The sequence below is a fragment of the Salarias fasciatus genome, chromosome 11, assembly GCF_902148845.1.
Source record: "Salarias fasciatus chromosome 11, fSalaFa1.1, whole genome shotgun sequence".
Taxonomy (NCBI): Eukaryota; Metazoa; Chordata; class Actinopteri; order Blenniiformes; family Blenniidae; genus Salarias; species Salarias fasciatus.
This window is the reverse complement of record NC_043755.1, coordinates 5,629,769-5,649,293: the sequence shown is the minus strand read 5'-3', so window position 1 is coordinate 5,649,293 and position 19,525 is coordinate 5,629,769. Positions and strand designations below refer to the sequence as shown.

Sequence of the window (19,525 nt, the reverse complement as noted above, 5' to 3'; positions counted from 1 at the left end):
TTTTTCTTTTTTTTTTTCTCGTCCAAAGGGATGGGCACAGGCTGAGGAAGTGACGCGACTGGAAAACACGAGCGGCCCGCAGTGTGGATGGATAGATAGATAGATAGATAGATAGATAGATAGATAGATAGATAGATAGATAGATAGATAGATATTATTTTTCATGTGTTTGGCCTTTTTATGGCTCAATTAATGAAATGTGAAATAATATCTGTCCAAGTATCTTCTGAGTTGATATGTTGTGTGGGATAGACAGCTCTTATTTAACTCATTTTTCTCCACTTGTTGCTCTTTCAGCTGTTGTTGTCATTGTGGCAAGCCCCCTGGCCTCCTTTCCTCTTTATTACTTGCATCATGTTCTTATTTTCTGCAAAAAAGAAAAGTGTGGCTGGACTGATGGACGTCCTGTTTGTGAACCTATCATTAAAGTCACAGGATCTAATTAAGAAGCAAAGCAATGATGTTTACTTTATGATCAGTTACTTTACCAACATGTGTACCACAGTGTGTTTTAAATTAGATTGCTTTTTTGGTCACACACACATACAAGTATGGCAGTTAAATGCAGCGACTCTCCACCAGGCTCTATGAACACGGAAAAAAAATTAAAAATAAACAAAAGAAAATGTACAATATAACATGAGAGAAAACAACTGCAAAATAAAAAAATACAAATATCTAAAACTGTAGTATTCAAGAAGCACAAACAGGCAACAATCAAAACACTTTAAATGTTTAAATTGCTTCTTTTGCTATCCACGTTCTGCAGTGACAAGGTCAGTTTTCAAACAAAACGTCAGTGTACAATAGTGTGCAAAAGTTTTGACAAAAGTTTTATGTTATCTTATCCATCAATTCACATGAGTTTCTGCACAATTTGAAATGTGTTCTGACTTCTGTATGCAAACTCCTGAGACGTGTGTCTGCGTTAGAGGAAGGACTCAAACACAGGCATCCAGAGTAGCAAAGACGTTTTCATTTGCAGACACACAAGGAGAGGCAGGAACTGGGCTCGCGCATGGAAGAACACTGACACAACCACACAGAATCACTACGCTCCAACGAACAGCCAGCAGGAGAGCGGGGCTTAAATGGGGAAGGCACAGGTGTAACACATGAGGGTGACGAGCACAGGGAGAAGGCCACTGGCCAGGACAACATGAGGTGAGGTCGACATGCTCAGGGAAGAACAAGGGCATGGGAGAGGATGGGAGACCTAGCCAAGGTGGGACCCAAATGATCCTGACAGAACCCCCGCCCTCAAGGGCTGGCACCCGACAGCCCAAAGGCCAACAAGTGGATGACCCTGGCCCAGGAAGACCAGCGCCCTAGACAGCGGTGATAAGAAAAAACAGGATGAGACACTCCAGGGACACAGAACTAGAGAGACTTCAGAAACAGGGAACTAGGAGCAGATACAGGACTCGGATGCGGGGAATCTCAGATGCGGGGAGCACAAGGGAAACTTTGGAAACCGAGGAACAGCTGCCACTGAGGCAGAGACAGACCTCCCTTTGCTCCTCCACACACCCCAAAGTCTTCGCAGGTTCATCGCAGCTCTCTCTCTCTCTCTCTCTCTCTCTACAAAACCTCTCAACTGGAAGCATTTCACATATTCAAGACTGTTTTATGAAGTGTGGTGAAAGTACAACAGTGTGGAACACACATGCAATTTCACATTGAGAGGTGATGCAATGTTTGAGTGTGCTGTGGGTGGTGGAATGCAGTCAGTGAAGTCAGACCTCATACACTGCAGCAGCTTCCTCACAGCATCACGGTTTGCAAGAATGTCTGCGGTATTATTAACTTCCACAGCGAACTGTCATTTACTCAAGCACCCTGTCAAAAATCCTCCTGACACCAAACAAAAAAACATCCGCACACAATTTGGAGAGTGGTTGAGAAGCTTTTGAAGAGCACATATCATCCATTGAGGAAGCAGTTATTTTTCCAGCTTCCTCTCATAGGTCAAAGACGGAGAAGCATCAGTTTCGTACAATGGTGCCAGGTAGTGAGTCATTGTTAGTGAGATCTTATCGCGAATGCTTGACATATTTGTGTGATGATGTAGCCAACAAGACAACAATAGGAAGAAATTATTCATTCAGTCACCACATGCTTTTCATTCACTGAGAGAAATTAGCTGGAAGTGACACAGAGCACTTAATTTTCTGACGCGATGCTATTTGAAAACTAGTCACTAAAATGAAATGATAAAAGAAAGAAACCTTAAACCTTTTTCATTTTCCCTGTGCAGTCAGAGGAAAAACATCCCTCTTCCATTTATTATGATGTTGTTTACTGAAGTTGCCAGAACTGAGACGTAATGCAGAACTCCACTTTAAGAAAAGAAAATGAAGGAAGGAAAGAAAGAAAACACTTCTTTCTTTTACTTTTTTTGTTACTCAACTGGCCACACAACTACTTTCCCCTTCAAATGGCATTTGGAAGAACTTTTGTTCGTTACTATTTGTGTGTATAAACATCACAGCAGTTGCAAACAACAGTCGTCAATTACCCTCCAGAGAGTCTTCGAAAAACTTTAGGGGATTTCGAGTGGGAGAGACTCTCTGACAGGAAATGACTCCCCTTTTCGTAACACACACACACACACACACACACACACACACACACACACACACACACACACACACACACACACACACATCCACTCACACATTGTCACACAAGCTCACATCCTGCAGCTGTGTGTACTTCACAGGAAGACAGCGAGGGAACATGGTTATGCTCCGGATCTATGGCTACTTGACATATTGACAAATACACCGTGTATACTAGATTGAGTTTCAAAGTAGCAACACCATTCACAGCATTGGCACGTACTGAATACAGGTCAGGAATGAGTTGATGTAATCAAAATGATTATCAAGAGCAGGAGTCTACAACTTGCAGCTCTGGAGCCGATCTGTACTGTCTACATAAACAATGCAAAGCAAACAGTGGAAATGAATGAAAACAAAATGGTTAAGAATGGCATTAAAGGGCAAATAAAAAAGTAAAAACTTTAGAAAAAATATGCCATAAAATACATACAATCTGTTGTTTAATGAATGGCGTGAACAAATAATAATGTTTTAAGGCCTGATTTAAAAGAGTTGAGTGTGTCAGTACCTCAGGGGTTCAGGAAGATTGTTTCATTGGGGAGGGTGGTTAGAAAAAGTTAAAGCTGCTCCTGACTCTGGGAACAGTAAACCTCTTGCCATGGACCTCAGGGGTCTGGATGTTTCATGTTCTAAGAAAATCTGTATTAGAAAAGTTTCATTGTCTTTGTACAATGTGTAATTACATTCCTCATGATATCTAAATACATACAAATATTAAATATGTAAACATGAGCAGAATTCTGTACAGTATAAAGAGGAAAAAAGTACATTGATCAAATGTAAAAAGCATAAATAGGTATGTGACAGTTTGCTGAGCAAAGTTGCAGGTGAGCTATAATGTGCAGGTCAGTACTACAGCTAGTCTGATATCACACAATCTGAAATGTGTTGGCTTGTGTATGGTGTGTGTCTCAGCAGGGGAGTGGTGTGTGATCTGAGCTGTAGTAACGCTCAAGACCATTCAAAATTTTACAGCAAACAAAACAATTTTAAATATAAGGGTTGCATGTACATGCACTTAAGTTACCTTATTAAAATCCTTAGTATGGTTTGATTGAAAGTCTGGATATGAAAATAGTAAATGAAAATCAGACTAATTACATGCATGTAATATGAATATTCAGGTATATGAGAAAAAGCTTCAGAAACTACAATGCTCTATATAAAAAAAATCAAAGCAATAATGCCAATATGAACATTTAACTCAGATTTTACTATTTAAAAACAATAACAATAGATACGTGAAGTGCTGGTTAAACAAGAGTGGCTATGAGTTAATCAACACTGTTGCTCTTTTCAGGTTAAAACACCATGGGCGAATTGATACGTTCTTTATTATTCCTTTATTTCACACACAATAGGTCCATATTAGAAAAAGACATAAAAACAGATAATTAAAAAGCTTTTCTAAACAGGCCCAAGCACCAATGAGTCCATAAACTGAAAAAGTATCTCACTGAGCTCAGTCCAGGGTTGGTCAGTGCAGCTATAATGCTGTTCTCAAAGTCAGACAACCTGCACTTGCACCGGTACATCAGTTTTCGCAGCACAGTAGGACAGGTGGGCACCCCTGCATTTAAAAATATTTGGCTCGCACTGCTCCATCGCGGAAACCTTAACATCATGCGCATGGCATCATTGTATGCCACGATAAGTCTGTGCATACTGCTGCTCTTATAGTGCCTCCACAGGTGAGCTGTATACATCGGAGTACAGTAGGCCTTAAAAAGTCTGATCTTCACCGCTGGTGTACACATTCCAAATTTGCGGATCAGCCTATTGGCCTGTCCATAGAGCAAACGACACTGTCTATAAATGTCTCTTATCATCCGACAGGTCTGCAGTCACATAGTGCCCCAACTACTTGTATTCCTCAGTGACCGTATTGCCCGACAGAAAGAAGTCCGGGAAAGTCAGTTTAGCATCCTCTCTGCTCCGAACGATCATAATGGTGCTTTTCTTTGAGTTATATTTTATATCAAAGTCACTTCCATACTCATTACACTTCCAGCAGCTCCTGTAGTCCAGCGCTATATGGACAAAAAATGACAAGGTCATCAGCATACATCAAATGGTTGATGACATTATAGCCATACCCTGCAGCCTGTTCCACAGTCATTTAACAGTCTTGATAAATCGTCTATATATACATTGAATAGAAAGGGAGACAAAATGCTGCCTTGCCGCACCCCGTTAGACACACAGAAAGGCATAGAGACACAATTACCCCACTTTACAAACTTTAACTGGTGGGCATACCAAAACACAAGGATACTCACAAGGCCTTTAGAAACACCTCTGTTACACAGTTTCTCAAATAACTTTTCATGATTTATATAATTAAAGGCCTTAGATGCACCAATAAAAAACATTCATTCAATTAATCTGAAGAACACATTTAGATAAAGTAAATTAAGGAATATCTTAAAGCACCAGATTCCATCTGGTTCTTTATTCCAAATCACATATAAAAAAACTAAACAAAAAAAAAAAAAAAACTATCCTGGGTGTTATTCAATTTCTTCTCACCTGTAATTACAAGATTATCACATTACCCATAAAATTATCCAAAGTCTTTCAGTAGGCCGTGTCATGGCTTGGAAATCATGTCACTCACATGTTCTTACCCCACCGAAAACAGTCATATGGAATAATGCTGACATAACAACTCGGGGGGAAATCAGTTTTTGAGCAAAATTAGGTTGGCAAATGTATTATCTCATCTAGGGGTGGGCATTCCTGGTCCTGGAGGGCCGCAGCCCTGCATGTTTTCTATGTCTCCCTGATTCCACACAGATGATTGCAATGTGGCTCATTATTTGGCTTTCTGCTGGACTTGGCCATGAATCTTCATAAGATTCAGGTGTGTTGAAGCCCTCCAGGACCAGGAATGCCCAGAGAAAAAGCTTTTTGAAATAGATCTGAAAGGATATTGACTGCTAAAGAGTATGTTCTTACCCTATGGATTTTGTATCAATAATAAAAGTCAACAATTGTATGTTTATATTTTCCACAAAATATATGTAAAAAAATTCATATCAATAACATATTTTAGAGATGGAAAATAAATGTACCTTCTGTATAGTGAAAACGAATCAATAAGTCATGTATTGTTTCAATATCTACCTTCTGGAATAAAATTGAGAATTATATCTTGTGTGAAAATAAAATTATTGATTGTAAAAGTATAATAACATACTTTGATTAATAAAATAAAGAAAAAGAATTCATAGCTAGTTTATAATTAACTTTAATGAGTTATGATGAGCAAATTTCACATTCACAGATGTAGATTGGCAAAGGCAAACCCAAATTTTAAGCCAGGACTTTACTGAATTTGAAGAACACATTAAAACATTGAATAATATAAACTCAAAAAAGCAAGTATCAAATCAAATAAACCTGTTTGCAAAACGATTCCAAAAAGAACAATGACATCTTTATTCTCATCATTTGTTTGAGTTTTATTTTTTAGAAAGAACTTTATAACGCTTATTTATTCATTGTTGTTAGCACTTGTCTGTGATATTTGACCATTTTGTTATTTTTGACGTGTTTGTTCCTTTTTTGTTCTGTATATATATTTGTTTAATAAAGATTGAATCGCCATCGCCAGTACATTTGATTGACAGATAAATAACCCAGTAGGATTCCGAGGTGAGGAAGAACTCCGGCGCTTATTGGTTGATCTGTTGGAGGGCGGGGCATAAAAGCCTACGTAACGTACGTCACACATACTTGGCTCAGGTCACTGTTCTGCCATTTTGTATGCCCAGAGTCTGAAGGGTTTCGAACGAAGAAGAAGCAAATTGTCTACAACTAATGTTTTGTGTGTGAATTGGAATTTTGTCTTAACGTGTGTTTAAGATTTATTTCTCTTGGTAGGTCGTAAGTATTCGCGGTCGGTTGACTGTTCTTCCTTTAAACAGCCCTCTGCTCCGTCGTGTTGTTTACCTTCTGCCATCGGAGAGCTACGCAGTTAGCACAGCTAGCCGCTAGCTGAGCTAGCTAACCGCCGTCCAGCTTCCAGAAGTCTGCGGCGAAATGGCGGCCAACACGGCACAGGCAACTCCAGCGACTACCTGGTATATCACGCTAGTTCCAGACTCACACACCGCGATAAGTGTTTTAATCACTTTAAGCAACGTTCTTATGAGCCAATATTTGTTTTTAAGTTTTTAATATCAGTTCAGATCTGTGTGTTAACGGCTCACTCAGGCTTCGTCGAGTACAGGCCTATGCACTGCTTCACAGAAAATATTTAAAATCATTTTATAATCCCGGAGGGACTTTCTTTACTGCATTCCTCCACAGAAAACACAATAACCTCACGTTAGCTTCTGAAACACTTCAGAAATAGGAAAGGTGTGGATCAGTTTTCTCCACGGTGTACACAGCTGATTAGCATGTTTGTAAGTTATGAAGTGACCTCATGATTGGACTGATCAGGCGTCAACAGGCAAGCTTGTTTATTTAGTTAATTTGATTCAACACTGTTCAGCTGTCATATGCCTGTTGTGTAAAGCTACACTGTTTAGCTTAATTTGTTCCCTTTGATTTTCTATAAGCTGTATTTAGCTTGGACGGAAAGAATAATCTGGAGTTTTCAGACTTATAATCAAGTATTTTCCCTAATCTGAACAAGACGGTGTTATGTAAAACACTAATGCCCATGCAAACACAGTGGCCAGAATATCATTGGATGGTTTCTTGTAGTTTTTAGAAATTGTATTGACAAAATAGCAGTGCTCACTCATCAATGGAGATTTTTGTTTAAATTATCTTTGATGTGTTCTTTTGGTGCTGGCAGGTCTTATGGTGCTGGTGCCGACAGCCAGGTTCATGAGAATCCAGAGTGGGAAAAGGCAAGACAAGCGCTGGCATCAATCAACAAGAGTCAGAACTCTGCTAACACCACACAAGCCAATCGGACCCAAGTAGAGGTGGGTGCTTATCATTTCGTGACACTGGTACTCCACTAGCAAATTCAGTTTTTTATATACTTGTACAATCTAACCGTTAAAAGTGGGGATTTGAATTTTGAATCCCAAGTATCTTTGTCCAACCTGTGGACCATCTCTGTCTCCCAGATAGAAACCTACAAGAGTCAAATTTCCTCACGTTTTTGTGTGGTTTTTCTTACTTTTGGCATTGTGAATTCTGTCTATGATAGATGACTTTATCCCCACGTGAGGTTGTAATAACCACACTGTTTATTTCAGGCGGGCCAATTCCAGCCAGCAGCAGGTGACTCGGCTGCTATGCAGCAGCAGCAGCAGTTCTATCCATGGTACCAACAAACTCAACAGCACTACCCTGGATATACTTACCCCTATAATTACTACTACCCCATGGCTCCAGTAAGTGCAGAAATGTTTTTTTTTTCTTTCTTTGTTAAAATGCCATGCTAACATAAACATGTTAGTCAACACTGGACATGCAGCACTGCCTGTCATAGTAATGTCACATGTGAAAATGGTAGCAAGCCTTTACAACGTGGATGTTCTTTGGTTTTTCCAGTATGGCGGTGCATATCAACCAAATCAGTACGGTGTGCCTCCAGGGTCATACACAGGAACAACTAACTCGAATGGACAGGTATTTTTCATATTTAAACCTGTGTGCGTGTGCGCGCGCGTGTGTGTGCGCGTGCAGATAAAGGCTATATTTGACACTCACAAGATCAAAGCGAAAATAGAATGTTGTCAGGATCACTGTACACTTATCACTGTCTCTCCTAAAACTTTTCTCAGAATGAATCTTTCTGAAATTAATTGTTTTGACATGTAATTGTAGCAGAAAGGCCTAGCTGGGAATTGTCATTAGTGTACTGTGCTTTTTTTTTTTTTTTTTTTTTTTTTTTTTTTTTTTTTTTTTTTTTTTTTGCGGTAAACGTACGAAACACATGTAAGTAGATTTAATAAACTCCCATTTCGGGGACATAATTCCTTCTTTGAATTGGTCGTCATAATCATTAGATGAAAGTTGACATTTTGCATCACAATGGGGCCCTACCAATACCAAAGTTTTAGCACTTTTTCCTTTGCACACCATTTTGTCTCTAATGTTTTTCTATTTGAAGGTCTAATAGTGTTTTTTTTTTTTTTTGGCCCCTTGCTTTCTTTTACAGCCTCCCCCAGTGCCTGGAATGGAAGACCAGTCCTCCTCTTACCCTTCCCAACCTCAGCCTCCTCCCCCTGCTACTCCTCAGCCCCCTCAAAGCCCCACCACCTCAGAGAACCCCCCTCCCCCTCCACCCCCACCAATCCCTCCACCCCCAAACTCCCAGTACCCCCCTCCCCCTTCACAAAATGCGTACAATGCAAACAACACTATGCCGTACCCACCTGGTGACCCCAACCAAATGCAAGTCTACAACCATTCCCAGGCCAGGCCCAACTACGGCCAAAGCTTCCAGGCCCAGAACGCCTACCAGCCCGGTCAGAATAACTCCCAGCAGCAGCCTGTGGGTCAGTACGGCTCTGGCCTGGGCAGAGGAGAGGCTAAGAACAAAAACCAGAAACAAGGACAGCAGCTCTGGCACCGCATGAAACGTAAGTTTGTTTTAAGCCCCATCCACACAGGCACCAGTTTATCTGTATCCACATAAGGTTTTAATTGGACAGGCGTTCAACGCACACTGAAGTTAGTGCTTTCAGAGGGGGAAACTGCTCATTTTTTGGGCCAACTCCCCAAATACGGGATTCAGAAAATGCTTCAGCACCTATGCCTTTGTGGCAAAAATCTGACACTCTCACATTGCAGCCCAGTCGAAGAGGAGTTTAATAATCCAACACATTGCACAAAACACAGTCATACTTTGTCATTTAGGAATAAGTCTGGATTCTGTGGTGGTGTTATAGCACCACTGCAGGCCTGTTCTAAATTCTACATTGTTTTTGGTGGTGTTGTGTGGACAGACATTCTTGTGTGTGTGGTGATTATTTGGTGGGCTTAAATTAAATATCTTGATCAACATGATATCTTTGGTGTTACACATTAATCTGAAAACAGAAGGTTTGTAATTTTCTCTCATTTTGTGACGTTATAGAAGCACCCGGGACTGCTGCTGTGAAATTCAACATCAACAAGAGGCCCTATCAGGTCCAATGCTCGTCAATGTCAAACCAGCCTTTTGCTCCTGGGGAGCCTTCAGGACAGAACCCCACACCTTCCTCACCAGCTACAGCCAGTGCTGCACCTGGAGGAGCTCAGACCAGGTGAACACTGCTTCATCTCCAATAGTCCAGGATTTTTATTTGTAGACTTTGTAATGGATACTGATTTTTTTTTTTTTTCTTTTAATCTTAGACCCCAGGACTGGCCCCAAGCCATGAAGGAATATGTGCAGCGGTGTTTCACAGCCTGTGAGACAGAAGAAGACAAAGATCGCACAGAGAAGGTGTTGAAGGAAGTCCTGCAGGACCGCTTAAAAGATGGCTCAGCCTACACCATTGATTGGACACGGGAGCCTTTACCAGAGTGAGTTCAGCACTGAATGTGTTGATCGGGTTTAGACTTCAACGCTGTGAATTTCTATAAGACTGCCTTCATCTGCAATGATGCGTCATCGTCTTGTCCACTGTTATTGTGAGCTGTTGATAGTCCTGCCTCTGGGTTAGTCATGTCATGAAACTATAAGAATAGTGTTTATTCGATTGTTTTGTTTTTATGCTTCTTTTTCCTCCTTTCTTTGTAGACTGAAGGTTAAGCAGTCTCGTTGGGAAGCTGTCACACCCCAGCGGTCCTCGGATGGCTCAGTCGGCCGTGGTGGAAGCACAGCTGCATCGGCGTCGAGAGGCCGCGGTAGCGGACACAGACTGGGTCACTACAGGAATATCTTCTCTCAGAGGAGCCCGTCGTCCAGTTCATCCCGATCCTCCTCCCGCTCGCCGTCGCCCTCACACAACCGCTACAGGGACCGCAGCAACCAAAGGCACCGACGCAGGTATTGACCCGTTTCCCTGTCCTTCTGTCGGGTCACAGAAAACCCCGTCTCCTTCCCGTCTGACGATCTTGTGTTTCTGTCCTTTCAGTGATTCGGGTTCGCAGTCGGACAGCAGCATCTCCAGTGACCTGCGGTCTCAGCTGTCGAGGCGAAGTCAGAAAGGAGGACGGGGCCGTGGCAATGACAGGGAGAGAGGGCGCGGCGGTGGAGAGAGAGGGCGAGGAAGAGGAGGAAAGGCCAACAGAGGAAGACGGTAAATACTGTATTTATGGATTGGTGAGCAGATTCACCTGGAACACTGCTAATCCAGTTTCTGGAGAAAATAATGAGATTTTGATCATTAGGAAAAAATGAATTGACGCTCATTTTTTCCTAAATACTCATCAGTTTGCATGTTTCTCCATTTTTATTTAGATCTTTTACATTCAATCAGATGTTAAATAAGATATATTAAAAAAACTGAACCTAAAAAAAATGTAGAGGCATGTTCAAAAATACAAAGCCAGATGTTTTGAACAGTGAAGATGTGTTGTGACTTTGTCTGCAATTACTCTCATGATGGGTTGAAACAAGCCAAACATGTTTTTGTTTTTTGTTTTTTTTCACATTCCTGAAGTAAATGTGTGATTATCACTTATCAAATTTCTTCCACTTATATTTTCATGTTCATGCAAACTCTGTCATTGTTCTTACAGTTTTTATCTGAACCAAAATGTTCCTTATGAATTGTTTGTGAATATTCTTTGACTTGCTTTCCCAGGGGCGTGGACGATGGAAATCCAACATCTGGAAAGAAGAGGAAAGGTGGAAATGCCGGGCTGGACTTCCACGACCCCAACAAAGAAGCGAAGAAGCAGAGCCGAGCAGCTCGCTTCCAGAAGCAGCTTCGCTCAGAGCCTCTCGTCCTCTCCATCAATACCCTGGACCTGCCTGACGCAACGCAGGAGGGCATCAGTTGGGAGGACTGTCCCATTGTGGGGACGTGTCAGGACATTACCAAGCCCTATCTGAGGCTGACCTGCGCTCCCGACCCCTCCACTGTGCGGCCCGTTCATGTAAGCCACTATTTTAGATTTACTCTACCTGCACAGGCCCGAGACTATTTTATGCATCTCAAAATCGATCAGTCAGGGAAATTTGAACAAAAAAATATTGGAAAAACGTATCTTATACAGTGTGAATGCGTATCGGTAGTGTAGGATGAAGACAGTTTGTGTCTGAGCTGTTGAGTTGTCGGCTGCAGTTTGTGTGTGTCCCTCGTGAATAATCTGAGATAATGTGGCTGCCCGGTCGGAACAGAAAATGGCTTCCTTATCTCAGGACTTCTCATACTTAACAGCAAATTAGGGCAGAAGTTGTGAGGGAGATAGAGGATAAGTGTGTGTGTGGGTGGCCCATTTGCTTTTTTGTTTTAGCCACGCCCCCAAACAAATAAGAAAAATGTTGTGACCCGATTAGAACTCCCACACCTTACTTTTTTTTTTTCTCTCTGCAGCCCTGAGAGGGAAGAAATGTCTGTTCTTATCAAGAACACATAGACCCTAATCTTTAACACACCAACACAGAAGAATACACTCTGGCAGTACAGCAGAGTTGAGATGATACAGGAAAAACGATGTTTTGCATTTATTTCCTCGGAGCCCACTGCAACACAGTACCAAGACTGTGTCTTGAATCTGTCTTCTGCTTGATGTTAACAGGTCCTCAGAAAGTCCATGCAGGTCGTGAAAGCCCACTGGAAAACCAACCAGGATTATCTGTACGCCTGTGAACAGATGAAGTCTATACGCCAGGACCTTACGGTACGGCTGTGCTCTGTCACTCTCACTCTCTTTTCAGTTTTGCTCCTAGTCTTGGTTTTTTCTTGAATTGATGGTTGATTTTTCCAGGTCCAAGGAGTTCGTACTGACTTCACAGTGGAAGTGTACGAGTGTCATGCCCGCATTGCTTTGGAAAAGGTGAGTCTCTTCAGCATGCTTACCTAAAAGTAATTGCTTCTTTTTTTTCTGTTTTTTTCCCTTTAATGCTCACTGAATTTTGTTTTCAGGGAGACCATGAAGAGTTTAACCAGTGTCAGACGCAGCTGAAGGCTCTTTATAAGGACAACCCCTCAGAGAACATCGGAGAGTTCACAGCATATAGACTGCTGTATTACATCTTCACTAAAAACTCTGGAGGTACGGTTGGGTTGTTTTGGAGGTCAGCTACTGTTGTAATGATCTCTGGTAAGTTTTTTGGTTTTTCATTCAATTCTTGCATGTTTCCGTGAGCAGACCTGACCACCGAGTTGGTGTACCTGACCCCAGCGCTGCGGGCAGACGAGTGTGTGGCTCATGCGCTGGCACTCCGTGCTGCCTGGGCTTTAGGAAACTATCACCGGTTCTTTAAGCTGTACCTGGAAGCGCCGCGGATGGCTTCATATCTCATTGACAAGTTTGTAGAGAGAGAAAGAAAGATTGCACTCCGGGCCATGGTCAAAACGTAAGTCACGCTCTTAAGCGGCTCACTTTTTAAATTCTCGGTTCGTCACCGGCTGACCTCGTTCCTTTTGTGTGTTCACAGGTTCAGGCCTGACCTGCCAGTGCAGCATGTGCAGTCTGCTCTGGGCTTCACATGTTTAGACTCCTGTATGGCCTTCCTTGCTGGCCTAGGTGTCACATTCTTCCCCTCTGATCCCCAAAAGATAGACTGCAAAACCAGCACAGCCGCTCTGGCTGCCTCATGAGGGCGGGGCGGGGGCCAGGGCAGCACACGGGGTGGGCGGGGGGGGGGGAGATGATAGTTGAAGTTTATTAACTATAGTTTATTTAATGCACTGCACTTCAGACACCTCAGCCAGGTCAAATCGAAAAGCCTCATGAGTGTCAGATGTATTTTTATGGCAGACAGAAGAAGAGAAGAACTGTTCTAGAGATAACTCAGAATATGCACACACACTTTGACACAGATACAGGTTCACCAGATCAGACCGTGCTACATTCAGGACGCAAGAAAAGTGAGTTTCAGCATAGAATCATGCACTTTCAGCCTTTAGAGTCCAGAGTCAGCGGTCAGTGAGGCGCTCACCTTCATGGTTCCTATTCCTTAACCAGCACTAGTTTTCAAAGCTAACAGTGTTCTGTTATGTTTTTTTTCCTTCCTCAAGTCAACAGCTCAAAGCCCTGAAGACTCAAGTCTTACAGTATGAAGGGAAATGCAAACGGATCCAGCTCTTCACTGCTCGAATCTCGGTCAAACAAAGCATTGTGACCTCGAGCTCTTAAAGACTGTAAGAAGACGCCTGCAGCCTGTCTAAAGAAGAGGAGGTGGTTTGTATGTCCTGCCCCTAGTGCCGTTCTGCAGAGTATCTCCAGCTGGCAGTTGTTCCCATGTGGAAGAGTTGGACTGAGGTCAAAAGTCTTGTTCCTGGTGCATTGTTCACCCGCTGGTTATGAAATTCCTGGGAGGAAGTGTCCGCCTGATGAGAATGGACTGTACGGTGAAGGATGCAAGCAAGTTTTTTTTTTTTTTTTTTTTTAAATGTCAAGATGAGTTTCTCACGCCGTCGTCACCTGGAAGTGATTCATCTCCTGAATCGGTGTAGCTGCAGCCAAGAGGAAACGTGCCTCCGTCGTCATCTGCCGGAGTTCCTGTGAGCATCCGGAGTCCTGCTCACCCCGACAACAGCAGCAGCAGCAGCGGTGGCGGCGGTGGTGAAAGTCGTCCTCACCTCACCGGCTTTTCATTCGAAAGAGGAAAAATGGCAGAGCTGTCGTCTCCAAACACGGCCGGAGCCTCCGAAGGAAACCCGGGGCTTTTCAAGAAGGTGGTTTGTATGCTGCGTCTGGGTCCGAGTCTGCAAGGCTGGTAAGAGAAGAACTGCAGGAGGCGGCGACGACGGCGCCGCAGAGATGTTTCCTCCCGTGTCTTCTGTGTTGATGTGTTCTGTCTTGTGATGATTGGACCAGCAGTATTGGTTTTTCTTTTGCCCAAAAGAAGAAAAACGTCTGCTATCAGGGCTTCATGCAAATTTCGGACAATTGAATGAATGTCTCAAATTTGACAGTATCTGAAAATGCCAAAAGTGGAGTCGGTGAAACACCAGATGTTTAAATGCACCCGGGCATTCTTCTGTCTGCAGGACGGACAACACAGTATTGAAACTAAACCCTAACTTTAAAAATCACATCAGCCAAGTGCAAAATACTCTAATGCCCACTATTTTTGTAAATTTGAAAGTCTTCACCTTAAAGCTGAACTTGTGACCTGATTTGTTCAGTGAGCCACCTTAAATGTAAAACTGTCAAGCTTGAAATCTGAAATACTGATTGGCTTTTGTGTCCTAAACAGCCAGATTGGTGATGATTGGAGTTTATATTTGATAGTGGTATTTCCCCTCAGTAATTTGGAGCAGGTCTTGTTTCAAGCTGTGGCTCTGGTTATCAGAGCAGAGACGGATTCAGCGGTGCTCTATTATTCACCTTTACTCAAAAGGACCTTCAAATTTCTGTATATACTGTATGATATTGCTGTGGCCATTAATTTTGCATTATTGCTTAGTGGAGGTTTCTTTTCTTTTTGTTCACACGGGTAAGTGTGAAGTTTATTTTGAGGATTTTTACATTGGCAGAGCATTTATGTAAAGTCAGATGCCGACAGGTCTGGATTGGATTCTGTGCTGTCTGTCACCTCCACCATCACACTCGGCGCAGAGGAGTTGCTAAATGCCAGTGAGAGCAGCCCGAGGACATCGGCGCAGGCCGCGAAACCACGATCAGACTTCATTAACCTGAATAATTGTTAAAGTTGTCCCTTCAGGCGGTGCGTCACATCTGTCTCACTTTGTTGGCTAATTGGTTCACGCTGTGCTTGTATACATTCTGTATGCAACGTTGCCGTCCTCCACAACAAATTAGTCTCAAGTTGGCAGATTGCATTTCTGAACTTGACTCAGTGGTTTGTTCTTGAAGCAGACATCTTGCGATGGCAATGATCTCAACATGTTTCCTTTTTCTCCCCTCTTCATCTTCCCCTCCTCGCCCCCTGTCCTCTGACGCTCCCTCCCTCCCTCCCTCCACTCCCCGATCCTCTCTCCCACACACCACCAGACGTCTCATCCTTCAGCTGCTAGCACTGCTGCATTGCAGGAGTACGGAGTGGTGATAAGTGGGCGAACCTCCTCCAGACGTCTGCCGGAGAGAGAGAGAGCATTGTGAGCAAATCCAAGTCTTGGTTTGACCCACTCGAGTTGAAGCCGTACAGCTGATAGAATCAATGGGAGCCTCACATAATGAAATGTGAAGAATGTTGATCTGCTGCGAATGTGATTTGCTGCTAACCCAAATATTTGAAAATGTTTTTTTTTTTTTTTGTTTTTTTTTTTTGTCTGCAACCTGTTGCAAGTTTTCATGCCAAAGCTTGATAATTGACAAAGTCACCATGTAATGTCTTTTCTGTTTGTCCAGATGCATTTTTACCCACAGCTCTCTGCTCGTTAGTTCCGTCTCACGTCTCATCGTTCTGAATTCGACCGCTCACCTCAGTTACAAAATTGGAGCTTCCTGTTGAGGACATTATCCCTCAGCGTCAAAATGCATCTGGACACACAGGACATGCTGTTATCTTTGAACCCCTCAGCCACAATCAGTCCGTTTTTTTTTTAAAGTATTCAGTATTTTTGAGGCATGCTGGCGTGTGCTCCCATGCTGCCATTTACTTTTCCGTGTGATGAACTTCAACAGTTGAGCCGTGCTGTCGGAACTCTGCGGAGGGTTAAATTGTGTACACGTGATGTCTCAGGTTTTCAGAGCTGATATAGTCCAGGTCTTTTTTTCCCCCCCTCCCATTTTGTTTTTTTTTTTTTTGAAGAACAAAATTCACCTCGAGGCGACTAACAGAACATATTTTCATTTAGTTTCTTTTGTTTTCCTCCGGTTCCTGAGTCATGGTTTCTGTATTTTGCTCCCATGTTGCTGTTATACCTCCATCAGTCTTTGTAACTCCTCCCTTGATATGACACTGGATGAACTCCCACCTCCCTCCAGTCCTCCATCTATCTTCATTTCTTTCTCTCTAGTCATAGCTTAGATTCCCCCCTTTCACTGCTCTCACTTCTGTTCTTCCTCCTCCATGCATGACCCCCCCCCCCCCCCCCCCCCCCCACTGGTATTTCTCTCCTCATGCTCACCTCCTCCCTTTCTGTTCAGTATGTTTGTGACTGTTTGCTGTGTGCAGCGGTTCACTCACTAGTAAGTATTGTACAGCGTCTGCAGTGCTTTCATAGTTTATGTTGCGGCTCACTAACACCTGAAGACCTTTCCTTTCTACGATCACCCCTCCCTCCCCCACCCCCCACCCCCCACCCCCCCACTCCTCTACAGATCTGATATAAAGAAACTGCCATGTTGTGAATATGTAAATATGACTCTTTTTTTTTTTTTTTTTGAAAAAATATCTAATAAAAATCAAATATAAACTGCAAAGGAAAAGATTGTATTCGTTTTATTGAGAATTTAACCAATGTGAGGAGTGAAGACTTTGTAATGTGAGAGCAGTTCTGAAAAGTTTCACATGTGGCAACGGTTCCGGGCTGAAGCTGTAAGAGACGAGCTCCATTACAAACACTGGAGTCGGGGTGAGGTTTTCCTTCAGACGCTTCCACCGTCTGCTGCTCTGGCCAACATATTTGTGGATCAAAACGGCAGCGGAGTCACTGAATACAGCAGCTGGAAAAATGTGTTTAGTGTTCCATTAAGAGGAAATAAGGACAGAAAGAACAGCACAAGCCAAAGATAAGAGTTTAGTATTAAGTGAAAACACGAGCAGAGAGGAGGGGAAAAAAAAGCAAAAGCACGCATGAAGTTTAAGAAGAGAAGCTCTGCAGTGAGAAACAAAGGTTCAAAAGCCTCTTGAAAGAAATGTGAAATGATTCAGTGTGAGTGCTGTTTTCCATGTCTCAATTCAAGTTGAGACAAAGTCAACATGATCAATTTATTAATCATAAACTGAAATGTGTGGAGTCTGTTTTTCTTCTCTATAATACATCATGAAAACCAGCATCTGATATCTTTTTGACAAGATGTCAAGTATTACAGTTTAAATGTTTTAATGAGGCATTTTTGGAGGCTTAAACTCATAACTTGTAAAAGAAAAAAAGAGGTTAGTAAGAAACTTAAAAGGTGTATAAAATATCTTAAATATCTTATGAAATGCGGAAGCTGAGATAGAGCTGCGAGAAGCAGAAGGAAAGAAAAATGCTAAAAAAAAAAAAAGTATGAGAAGAAGACTAAGATCTACGTAAGATAAAAATCAGACTATAACTATGCATCATGCAGAAAGATGAAAAATACAGTCAGCAGCTGCTAAAACTAGTCCCATAAAGAGGGAAAACAGCAGGAAAAGCGTTAAAATCTACAGTATATATGAAGATGAAACAGAAGAATAAAGCAAGATAATGTGTAGAAAAAGCTGAAAAAGTGCAGAAAACATCAAGATGAAGAGACTTCATGTACAGATGCATCTTAAAAATCAAAGAATTATTGAGAAGCTCATTGTTAGTTTTTAAATAATCATGACAAAAAAAAACTGAAATGTTCAAAGTGTTTTTGAAATTTCAATGGAGTTATTTACGACCTATAGTTATTAAGAAAAATTGGAAAAAAATAGGTGGTCATGGGAGTTTTTTATATTACACTACATTAAAAAAAATTAATAAATTAAAAAAAAACATACAAAATTCAACTGGAGTTTTATGAAACTGGGCTTTCCCATCATATTCTTATTCTTTATGATGCACCTGTATGAGCAGTGGTTCAGAAAAGGCAAGAAAGCAGCAAGGAGAAAGCAGAGAATCAGCAAAGCAGTAAACAGAAAAAAGTTCACGAGAACAGCTCCAGTTTCGTTCTGAGGCCTGATGGGAAAGATCCAGACACACCATGTGACGTGACGAGATCCAACCTTCAGATTTCAAATGCAAACTGATTTAGAAAAGAATCAAGATGAATAAAGAAGAAGAAGAAGAAGAAAAGAGAGGGGAAACAGTTTTATTGAGAGGTAAACATCAACCAAAGCAGAAAATGAGTGAAATAAAGACAAAGTCAAGAAAAAAAAAAAAAAAACAACAGAAAGTGAAACAAAGTAAAGAAGTCACTCAGTAGTTCAGAAGGCAGACAGAGGAGAGATACGGAGAAAGGTCCTGGCAGCATGTAGACGAGCAAACAGTCAGGAAATAATTTTCTACTGATGAAGTGCCTCTGAGCAGGGGCGTCGTCCTCCAGTGACAAATAGAAAACAGCAGCTTCGTTACGTCAAACGTCCCCGGGTGGGCGCAGGTGTGAAGAGCTACCAGGCCCCACGGGCGGCGCCGGGCTTTGCTAGTGTGTGAGACGGGGACGAGCGGAAGTCATAAACACTGCGATCGGACGGAAAGCTCAACATGTACGAGAGGTAGATTGTTAGAGAGCTAAAAACAAGACAAAGTCCAGCGACAGCAGACAGCTCTGCGGTTGTAACAGTGATACCAGAGTCTCAGCCTCATGAGGGACTGGATAGTGTTAATGTTTAACCTCACACACACTCTCTCTCTCTCTCACACGCACACACTCATACACACAGGTACAGTAAATAACTGCCATCAAAAATAAGTCCTTTAACATCGTACAAACTTTTTTTGTACACTTTGACCCCTGAAACATGAGAAAAGAAGAAGGAAAAAAAAAAAAACCCTCCAGATTTTACACACAAAATAAATCTATCTCACAGTATTTCTCGCCAGCTCTCTCGTTTTTCAGCGACATCAGTACTCTTTAAATCCAGCAGTCAATACTCGGTGAAAGGGTTTCAAACAACTGTCTATAAATTACACAACATCCACTTCCATGTGCTAAGAGTCGTCCAGCGGGACGGACGGAGAAACGATTTACAACTCCAGTCTGTTTAGTCTCTCTACCAGAGATCCGGATGGAGAAAAAGGAGA

The 19,525-nt window shown here is 42.2% G+C and overlaps 1 protein-coding gene across 1 annotated transcript; it reads left to right on the top strand.

Annotated features, from left to right (window-relative positions):
- Window positions 1-6,388: 6,388 nt before the first annotated feature.
- leng8 (leukocyte receptor cluster (LRC) member 8) lies at window positions 6,389-16,916 on the top strand. Its single transcript, XM_030103726.1, has 15 exons — window positions 6,389-6,709; window positions 7,435-7,567; window positions 7,847-7,984; window positions 8,145-8,222; window positions 8,755-9,178; window positions 9,676-9,844; window positions 9,936-10,106; window positions 10,324-10,572; window positions 10,661-10,825; window positions 11,333-11,627; window positions 12,273-12,374; window positions 12,462-12,530; window positions 12,620-12,749; window positions 12,846-13,053; window positions 13,135-16,916. The coding sequence occupies exons 1-15, from the start codon at window positions 6,669-6,671 to the stop codon at window positions 13,295-13,297; spliced, it is 2,535 nt and encodes an 844-aa protein (XP_029959586.1). The 5' UTR covers window positions 6,389-6,668; the 3' UTR covers window positions 13,298-16,916.
- The last annotated feature ends 2,609 nt before the right edge of the window (window positions 16,917-19,525 follow it).